This window comes from Notothenia coriiceps, unplaced genomic scaffold, assembly GCF_000735185.1.
Source record: "Notothenia coriiceps isolate Sejong01 unplaced genomic scaffold, NC01 NC01_scaffold00037244, whole genome shotgun sequence".
Lineage (NCBI taxonomy): Eukaryota > Metazoa > Chordata > Actinopteri > Perciformes > Nototheniidae > Notothenia > Notothenia coriiceps.
This window is the reverse complement of record NW_011369945.1, coordinates 21,103,369-21,114,012: the sequence shown is the minus strand read 5'-3', so window position 1 is coordinate 21,114,012 and position 10,644 is coordinate 21,103,369. Positions and strand designations below refer to the sequence as shown.

Sequence of the window (10,644 nt, the reverse complement as noted above, 5' to 3'; positions counted from 1 at the left end):
AAAAGACTTGATGGAAAATCCTCTGAGATTAATGTTTTTAACACAGGGAAAGACGTAGTAACACACTTTTTAGAATCAGTGATACTGATTATGATATAATATGGTTGTTTTTAGACGATTTTGTGTTTAACAAGACTAGTTTAAAATACATATAATGTAACATTTCCAATTTGCAATTCCTAAAGCCACACTGCAAGCATGCCCTATATCTAAAACAAGTTAAAACTAAATTACGTTAAGGCTGTCTATGACCTTTTTAGAACTGTTAAATCCCCAAAGTGGCATAACCTTAAACTACCAGAATCAAAACTTTATTTTTTTCAAAAGTCTGTTTTAAAACTTAGGTAACATATCTGTATTATCAAGAGTTTTTGGTGGCTCTCGTTACTTCTGTCTGTGAAGAGATCTCTTCTTAGCTGAACATTTTGCACAGACACAAGTGGATTTTATTTAGCATTGGCCCAATACGAGCATGTAACTTATATTTTCGGACACACTTTTAATAAATGTAGCTAGGCTTTGAAATAATGGTAGTAAAAGAAAGATCCAGTGAGTGGAGACATGTTTCCTCAATATTCCCATTATGCATCGTTGTCGAATTGAATTACCCAGATTCACAAAGTCAATTCAGAAATGTATTTCAAAGTCATTATTTAATAAGACAATGTACAAAAATATCGGCGCTGATACAGCAGGCGTAGCATTGTGGTAAGTGGTAGGTAGGAACAATTAACAAGTAACAATATTGTAAATTATACCAAGTTAAGGTACGTCGTGGGTTGTGTCGTTATTCAATTTGGTAAGAATATCCCTTATGCAATCTACCTAAATACAGATGATTTCTTTGTGTTGGAATCCAGAACCAATGTTTCTAAAATCTAATAAAATACTAAATAATAATTATTTCCAACATAGTTTTGAGGCTATCGGCGATGACACAGTTGTCAGTTATCTGTTATATCAGTGCTGATTTATATTAGAAAGGAAAAGCCCAATGTTTGGCACATTGTCACTGTTTTGTTTTTACCACCAAGGCAATGCATCGGTCATTTTTCTGGTTACTATTTCCACTTAAGACTGCTAAGGTAGTACTGTTCCTAACTGCAGTGGAAGGACAAAGCATGGTGAACTCTGTGTAAACTAAAGTGTCAAGACCAGGAAGTCGGGGGTATCTGTTAGAAGGAAGCTAAAATCTAAAGCAGAAAGAAATGTAAGGTTAAAGGGGAGTTGTAGTGGACCGGTTAAACTAACAGGCTGTAAGAAGGTGTCAGGGGCTGAGGAGGTTACGGGTATCTGGCTCAGTGATTTTACATGATCTGCCGGGGTCTTCCATAGCTCATGCCTTCCTGACTGGCTCCCTGGTTGGACCCCATCTGTAGGCCAATCACGTTTTTGCCCGCCTTCATCTGGTCATCTGAGAAGTCTCGCTTGTTCTCCTGGGCTTTCCTGCAACACGTCATTGTAAATGTCTCGGAGTTAATACAGCTATACAGCTAATGGTAATTGGTGTTGGTTAGATAATGCATATGACACTCACTTGAAAAACCAGTTAGCCTCTCCTTTGTATGTGCCTTCTTCCTTAGTGATGGCCAAGCTGCCCAGAGCTGACAGAGTCCTCTGCACCGCCGCCAGGTCCTTACCTGTCCACACACACATAATGGATAGGATTAGTAACTCAGCGGGCAAATTATTATCTTTCCTTAAGTGCATTGTTGTATCAAAGTATTGTCTCTTCTTCCATGTCAGGAGAAATTAACACTAAATGAAATGTTGATTCAGCTTCTCACGACGTGTTTGTTTTTTCTTGTTGGCTTCCATGACAAACCCAGGATAAAAAAGACTGAGAAAATTCTCCAAAGGTTCATGTGAATGGGGTGCTCGTTAACGACAGCAAAGCTGAATCAAAACATCTGTTTTAAAACTTCCAAACAACTTGTGAGGTATAATCAAATTCTCATGTGTTCAGTTTTGTGCTCACTAAGTCCAAACACTTGCATGTCTGCCAGATCCCCTGCTACTTAAATCACTTCCAAATAGGCCTATACAGTCTCGCACACGCAGTGTTAACTCGTTTTAAGCACATATGCATGTGTTTGAGAAATATTGATCTTAGGACTGGATAAGTTATTTATTTTGCTGACTGATATTTTTGACAGTTTAATTTAATTGATCGATACTTTTCTCTGTTTCTTGATTCCTTGTTCAATGTGGAAGCATGCAAGTGAAACTAAGTTGTCTTCAATCATTTGAGATAACAAGGGGTGAGTAATTGATATAAAGAAGAATTTGAACCTAAGCCAAGTCTTGTCGTCTGGCATTAAATGTTTTTCATTAACCGAGGAATTAAGACAATGAACCCCCTCTTACCTTCCCAAAGGTCCACGGTCTGGAACATATCAGTCTTGGTGACGCCATACTTCTCGGAAGCGTTGAGGAACTGGGAGATCTGCTCCATCTGTTTGAAGGCTGCGGGTGAGCTCGCAATCTTCCTCACTGGCTTGTCCGCGGTGAACAGAGAGTTAATCAGTTCACTAAGAACCTGAGGAGACCAGATAGAGTGACACAGGGTACAAAAAGAGGTCGATAAACAAGCGAAAGATAGGAAGGAGAGGCATTAAAGACATGAACCATAAGAACAAACAAAAAACATCTAGGAAGCTATTAAACCGTTGTGTTGCACTCACACATCCATCTTTCAGCCAGGTCTGGAAGCCAGTTTTGCCGGCCTCTGGCTTCCCCACCCCGGAGCCACACTGACGGCTGATCCACTCCACCAGGATCTGCTCCAGCTCAGGGTCGTACTTGCTGTCGATCTTATCCTGAACCTGCCGGCTCAGGCCGAAGGATGGACCTTTGTTAGCCATGCCGACTCCCTGAGAGAGCGTGAAAAAGAGGAAAAGGTGGAGGGAGATCGGAGAGCAAGCCAGTGTGGAGGAGATGAAGAGATGAAGTAAAGAAGAGTCAAAGAAAAAAGAAATATTATATCTGGACATAGTATGAAAGTAAGTGTGAGGATCAGCATTTGGATTCACCTCCCATCATGACAACTAACGGCATCATACAGACAGATGTCGTGCACTTACTGTATTTCTGTGCGTCATTGCAGTTTTACTGTCTTTTAGTCCAAAAAGCTTTTGCAATATAAACAATAGCCAGCACTCACATGAAATTGCAATAACATTTGAAGGTAGCCTGTAAGCACAAACATGCACAGATGTGCAAAATAATAATAATAACCCTAACCCACACACAGATATCATTTTATAATGTATTGTATATTATACACTTATACATGACATGCATGTCAAAGCGTGTATTTAAGCATAAATGCCCAGCACCTATTTTAATCACCGCTCCCAGAACGTTTGCATTTACAGCGTTTTGTCTCCTAATACACACCACTTAGCCCATCAGGACCTGTGTCTGAGGCAAAGTGGTGTACAATGGGAGCACTATGTCAGCCAGCTGATTTTGTTTTGCATATATTCTTATTTTTGCCTTCACAAACACACACTCACATACCACGCACACACTCTCTCTAGCTCTCTCTTTGTCTCTGTTAACACAGTAATTATTGCGAGCACTTTTTTTTTGTCTTATGCTTCTGTAAGCCTTTGGCCAAAAGCCAAGTGTAGCAAAGCCCAATGAAAGTGCTGTCTGCACCACCCAACCTTTGTTGCCATCTTGATGTCAGGTCACTTCAACTTGTTCCTGAGGAGGTTAAAGTTCAAATGTTAAAGGTTAAACCCAGGAGCTGACTGGAAAACACTCATCTTGGATGGATAAGAGTGAACCCTTGCTGAGTCTTTTCTGTTGGTGTCAGGATGTTTCCAATCGGCCAAAACAGACTTTTCATTGAGAAAAGTAAAAAAAAATGCCATCTGGGCCAAGACTGGACTGATATAGGAAAAATATATTTAAATTAAGAACTGTTTTCTCATATTGTCCCAACTGAAGAAAAATATGAATCATTGTTTTTGCTCAATGTCTTAATCATGCTGTTTATTCAGCATGCTGATATGTCACATCTGTCAGTATGATGGATTATATTGGCAAAGAAGTGCTCATTAACATGGATTAAAACAGGTTTGAGCAAAACAAGAGAAAGAGAAGAAACCTAAATAGTACTGTAATACTCAAATCGTTTCCTTCGTTAACCTAATTATGTATTATACTACTTTTCTTTCTTCTTTTCCATTTGACTTATTTCTTTCCTCTGTTGCTCGCTAAAATCCCCCCTTTCTTCCTACTCTCCAATTTATTTATTATCCATTCATTTCCACTGACCTACGGCATATGAATCCCTAAATCTTCACAAGTCTTAACGTTTTCTTAGACCTGATGTTTGTCTGCTGAAACAACATGTGAACACAATGTGTACCTTTATATTGATATGCTTGATATAAACTAACACACTTTAATGTTGACAGAGGGGGAGCAACACAATCATTCATTTAAAGATGGGTTTATGTCCACCAGCAGATGTATGTATACTTTTTTCCAAAACTGCAAATAGATATATTGCATGTGAGAGTTTGCATGCCAACGACATTAATGGATTCCTGCCCAGTGTTCGCTGAGCCTTACCACCAACCCTGTTTTAATATTCCTCACATTCCCTGTGGTGCTTTTCCAGGCCGCAAAAAACCAAACACACATGCTGGGCAACACGCTCACTTACACTCAACCGCTCAGAAGTTCAGATATATTATCTTCATCTGTCTGCCTTTAGCTCTGACTTGTACACACACACACACACACACACACACACACACACACACACACACACACACACACACACACACACACACACACACACACACACACACACTCGTACCCCTTGCTCTTTCCCACTAACATGCGTCATTTTATAATCATTATTACAGAGTAATGTTTGTCTGGTATGCCGTTGACTTTTTTTCCATTGGCTTGTAGTTCCTGGCCTTATAAACTTCTCTCTGGACCACAATTGGGAATAACACACACTACACTCTTTGTAGGGAAAAAAAATAGAAGTTATGTTCACCACAATGTGCACTCAATGCCTTCTCGTGTCTTGAGAAGAGAAGGGAAGAAAATAAATGAAATGAGGAGAGAAGAGACGAGAAGATTGTATTTCCCCTATAACTTATGTCCTGTGTGCATTGTATGACAACCGTACAAACATCTCATCATATTTTAAGAGGTCAAGTCCGTGAGGGCCTCTATTTCTGGTATTCATGTGTATCTAGGGACCTGTTGTTATCCTTGGGACCCGGCCCAGGACCAATAACTCTGTCTGCTTAACAAGCTTCTGTGCTATCTGTCTGCTTCTCCTTGAACATTCAACTCACTGTTCACTTGGCATTTCATATAACCCTACTCAAACTAAAACTGCTTTTTTGAATAGTCTACAGCCTGATCTATCAACTTTTCATACACTTTACACACCTATTAGTTCCTGCTAGAAGTCCTACAAATATCCCTGCTGATGTTAATACTTCTAGTCATACAGCATCAACAGCAATCATTCTAAACAAATCTAACTTTCCGTGCATAAAAAGAAAGTCTGTACGATCATAAAACAAATGCCGTGTTGTACTGTAGTACTTTTTGCAGTTTTAATCGATTGATACTTCTGATGTACCATTCTGAATTACGATAAAGTTAAAACCATGAATAATAACATTAAAAAAGTGAAAAGACTATAAAAGCTAAATTAAGACAGCTTAAAATGCTTCCTTTCAAAGTGCTTTATTCCACAAACATGACTTCATCTCCTCCGTCCTTCCATCCGTATATCTGTCTCAGCTGTGTTTCTGCTCTGTTTCTCTATCACCATGGTAAATCTGTCTAATGCCAGAACAGGAAACCAGTGTAAGGGCTGTGGCCACTGCGGCCGCCGGAGAGGACATGGCGTCATGCCGCCTCCCCTCCTCCACAGTTAACTAGCTAACCACCACATGATGAATTGGTAGAGGTCAGAGTTTGTTATTAAGCAGCTGGATTCTTGGCTAAATGAAAAACAATGCAGCAGTGTTAATGTCTTTGCAGTCCTCTGGTTGAAGGATGCCCTTTCTGCAACTGACAAACTGAACATCCTTTTCTTACATGGCTATATAATGCTTTCCTTTCCAGACTTTTATGAGCATTGAAAGCATTTTCTGAAATTGCTGACCCTTTATGATTCTGATTATTCTGACAGACTTTAGATCTGCTGTGTGTCTGAGCTGACTCTGAAGAGAGAGCTTTTAAGCAGATGTGGTTAGTTCCTGGTCGTTTAAACCATGATGTTCTGCTGTGTTTATGTGCTGCAACCTGATTGGCAGAGGAGATAGTGTTATCTGCTGCTTGGAAGCTAATCTGCCCCCCTGGCACGTCCTGCACGTTACTGCTGGCCTGGTTTGACTGGAATCACTGGGTGTGCTGCCATCCTTACCAGTAAGTCTTTATCCATACATGTCCCCATGAACACAAAGTGAAAGTTTGGAGTTTACATGTCTTGAGTTGAGATACGGTATTTCTGTGTGACTGATTATAAAATATGTAGTCAGTATAGATGCATCTCTGTGCTCAGTATGCAGTATGATTACCTCTCATGCCTTGTGGATTCACAGGCCTCCAAAGCCTGTGCATGGATGTGTGGGAGTATCATTTGCTTGTACAAATATAAAGTATGTGCACTGCATGCAGAGATATGCATCACTGTCTGGCTCACCTCTCTGCTTCTCCTCCCCTCACATCCGAATCATATTTAGGAGACATGGTGGCAATGACACAATCCTCTATCACAATCAGGGTTTTTGTGTTATTGTGACAATAAGATGATTATTATGAAACTTAACAAGAGAACAGTACTTGATTGAACCTATGAAACCAACTCAATAAATACATTTGAGGAACTTGAGGACAATTCAAACAAAAATATCTTGAACAACTTTCACAAGCAAAATCTGCAGCATGAATTTCAAAGTGTAAGTATTTACACATTGATCTTTGGATGTTTACAATGCCCTTCTTTTTGAAATGATCTTACATATAAAACACAGAAGACAAAAGACACGCATATTTAGGATAAATAACGAGATAGTCCTCAAAACTACTGACTGGAAAATAGAGCGATGGCCTCTTCCCATTTGCCATCTTCTCAAACTAACTGTCCCAAATCCAGTTCAAGAGCTTTTTGGAGGAATACAATAAAAGTATACTCACTGTGTGAAGGAATAGGTCAGTTGTCTGCTGGCTACTAGTGCAGCGTGTTGGGACGAGTGAGGATGCTTGACTGAGTGTTTGTATATGCGTCGCAGGCACCTCCCTCTCAAAAATGACGGCTTAAAAGGAGCAGATGAGGAAAGATGACTTCACTAGTCTACCAAGAGAGAGAGGGAGGAGGGAGGGAGGGAAGAGGAGGTAGTGAACGTGAAGGAGAAATAGGAGGGAGTGAGGGTGAGGAAAAAAAGGAAACTTAATCCTTAAAAGGGCATGGCCTTTCAGCAGCTCCCTCTCTCTGTCTGGGCGTCTCTTCCCCTCACGTCTGGTTAAAAAGCCCAGCCTTATTTGGGTAGAGCTGTTCCATGTAGATCAGAGACAGCAGCCAGGCGTTGGTTTGGTCAGCAGGAATTCTCCAAATACTTTTGCCACATCCCTCCTCTGTCAAAGTTGCAGCAAGATGGTGAGGTGGAGGATTGAGGCTGATGGGAAGGGAGAAAGGGAGGAGTAGAGACGGAAAGAGAAGTACAAGGACTTTACAAAAAAAGAGGACAAGGACAAAAGAATAAAGGCGTTAGTCCTATCCCACTGTAAGGAAGGAATTATGTAAAATATGACTTAGTGTTTAGAGATGTTTGCACACCAATGGAAGATAATAGGAGAGGAGATGGGAGAACGAAGGAGACAAGAAGATGAAGACTAAGGAGAGGAAAGGAAATGAGAAGGAGAAGAGGAAACACGAGAGGAGCGAATGAACCAATGAAAGGAAGAGAGAGAAGGATAGGAGAGGAGAGGAGACTGATGGGTTTAGGAAAAAAAGAACTCTGTAGACAAAAGGGATGTAAAGGGGAGAAAGAAGGGAGAGAGGAGAGGAGACGAAGGGGGTGAGAACGATGGGAGTGAGGAGGAAGTTGTCATCTAATTCAGGCAGAGAACTCCTTGTAAGTCCTGGACCTCCACCTTTTGCGTGTGTGTGTGTGTGTGTGTGTGTGTGTGTGTGTGTGTGTGTGTGTGTGTGTGTGTGTGTGTGTGTGTGTGTGTGTGTGTGTGTGTGTGTGTGTGTGTGTGGGGGGGGTGTGTGTATGTGTCTGTGTATGTGTATGTGTGTGTGTGTGTGTGTGTGTGTGTGTGTGTGTGTGTTTGTGTTTGTGTTTGTGTGTGCTACTGCTAAATGATGAACCATCCAGATCTCTCAGGTCTTCAGGGACTGGTCAGCTTTCTGTCCCCAGAGTCAGAACTAAACATGGTAAAGCAGCGTTCAGTTATTATGCTCCAAATATCTGGAACAAACTCCCAGAAACCTGCAGGTCCGCTGCAACTCTTACTACTTTTAAATCCAGTCTGAAGACTTTTCTTTTTGTCGCTGCTTTTAATTGAACTATTCATATCTTAGACTACACTGTAACTTTTATTCATGTATTTTTTCTTTTAATGTTTATTTGATTATCTTTTCTTTTTAACGACTGATTTTAAATGCCATTTTCTTAATGTCTTTCATTTTTTGTAAAGCAATTTGAATTGCCTTGTGTTGAAAGGTGCTATATAAATAAATTTGCCTTGCGTGCGTGTGTGTGCGTGCGTGTGCATGTGTGTGTGTGCAAATTGGCAAATGAGAGCCAAGTAGCGTTGTGGATGCAGCATCTAGCATGTCTCACAACATCTTAATAAAAAGACTAGCAAATCTGAATATTGTTTGCATTCTCTTGAACATTGCATAACTGCTATGTTCTGTGACGAGGACCCGCAGGAGCAGAGCTTTTCTATCCAAAGCTGTGAACACGCTGAAGCGAAAGAGGAGCTATGTTGTGTTTAATTTCTGTGAATTTGTATTACCCTCTGGTTTGGAGCATAATACAAAATGAATAACACCTGTGGGTATGTTGCACACGTACAATAACACTTTTTTTTTACTGGGTTGGAACAAGACAAAGCCCATTTTTATCACAGAGTGACAAAGAGTCCTAAATATGTAAACATGTCGTTGGTTCTGTCAGGTGGAACGGTGAAATTGGTCCCTCTCATTTCCTTGCCATTCACGTACTGCGAGTATGTCATGCAAGTCATAGAAAACAGCAAGCTGGGGTAAATGGGGTAGTCTGCCATCTCTGTGGTTAAAAAAGTATTTGTAAGTACGTGTTGCCCTAATCTAACGCAGTGACCATCTTTAAAGAAAACAAAACTTAATATCTTGCAGTCTGATCCCTTTTTTACTTATAACACCTTCAAGAAGATTTCTGACCTTTATGATTGATTGACTAGATGTTTTAAATGCTTTTGAATGAACACTCTTAGCCTTTAGCAAAGACAAATTGATTAGCGATCATGGTTGCTACCCAAATAATTGTGCGCGAGAGGCTGGCATATAACTTAGAACAATACATTGTTTTGTTTGTTGCACTGCTGTTATCAAAATGCAAGTTCAAGATATTGACTTTCTGTAGAAATGTTTGTTTGTGCTTTTCGAGAACCATAAATGATAAGGCAATTTTAAAGCCTGTTCATGGAAGATATATAATCTCTTAAATATCATCATGCAGCCCTTTACATTTGATTCAGTGTTTGTTTCATTAAACCTTTTTATATTAAAGAGTGTCCTTCTGCTCCTTTCTCATTAACATTTCTCTCAACCTTTTCTATTGATTTGCTCTTCACACGCCCATCCTTCACACTCTACATAGTCCATTTATGTCTCTTTGTCTTCTCCTCCTTTCTGCTTTGCCCTTTAACTCAGATTTCCACTGACCTCTGAAGAAAAGACAATACAAGTCAAAGTCAAAAAGGCCTGAGCAATGCATGTGTGTATTATATGCAGGAAAATCACACCACACCACGCGCTGTCTGTAACCCATGTTACCGCTCATTTTAGCTAACTCTGCAGATTCCACAATTGCTTCCTCTATCTTGTCTTTTTCACCTCAGAACATTTTATTTATTTTCTTCCTAAAATTAACCTCAGTGCCCTTCTGTCAGCATTCTCGCTCGCTCTCATTCCATCATGAACTCCTCCATTATTACACACTCTCCAACATGTAGTGTACCAAAGCAAAGACGTGACACGAATAACGCACAATCTCTACTGTATGTGCAACACCAAGATGTACAAAAGCGCAACAAATTCAATCAAATTACCCATACATCATCTTTTTAATCTTTGTCATTTCCTAACCTTGAACCTGCTTCGACAATGCCTGACAAACTCAAAGCCATCTATTGCTGAGTTTCATGTGAGGTTAATGTGGGGTAAGTTCAGTAAAACTAACCCAATTGAGAGAAATGAAAACATGTTGGCCTTCATATGTCAGTAACTGTGAGCAAAAGAGGAAGAACAGAGAAAGAAGCAAAGTATTATAGCTTATGTTAATTATATTCAACCAAAGTTAATCACAGTGTTACATATTTCTATGAATATGATTCTTAAATGTTACTTTAATTTAAAAAATATTTTGACATTAAAGT

The 10,644-nt window shown here is 39.9% G+C and overlaps 1 protein-coding gene across 3 annotated transcripts; it reads right to left on the bottom strand.

Annotated features, from left to right (window-relative positions):
• Positions 1–634: 634 nt before the first annotated feature.
• Positions 635–7,350, bottom strand: tagln (transgelin). 3 transcript variants are annotated; one of them, XM_010793887.1, is made up of 6 exons: positions 7,192–7,350; positions 3,672–3,711; positions 2,685–2,873; positions 2,368–2,539; positions 1,538–1,640; positions 635–1,446 (listed from the first exon to the last, which is right to left on the bottom strand). In XM_010793887.1, the coding sequence occupies exons 2-6, from the start codon at positions 3,681–3,683 to the stop codon at positions 1,308–1,310; spliced, it is 615 nt and encodes a 204-aa protein (XP_010792189.1). In that variant the 5' UTR covers positions 3,684–3,711; positions 7,192–7,350; the 3' UTR covers positions 635–1,307. The 3 variants fall into 3 exon arrangements, with proteins under 3 accessions (XP_010792189.1, XP_010792191.1, XP_010792190.1); XM_010793889.1 differs by lacking the exon at positions 3,672–3,711 and having other exon boundaries at positions 2,685–2,924; positions 7,192–7,349; XM_010793888.1 differs by lacking the exon at positions 3,672–3,711 and having other exon boundaries at positions 7,192–7,346.
• Positions 7,351–10,644: the final 3,294 nt, after the last annotated feature.

Coding starts and splice junctions, on each gene's coding strand:
- tagln (XM_010793887.1), bottom strand. Junction 2,540..2,684: donor CCTGGCTGAAAGATGGATGT/GTGAGTGCAACA, acceptor TGGTCTCCTCAG/GTTCTTAGTGAACTGATTAA. Junction 1,641..2,367: donor GACCGTGGACCTTTGGGAAG/GTAAGAGGGGGT, acceptor GTGTGTGGACAG/GTAAGGACCTGGCGGCGGTG.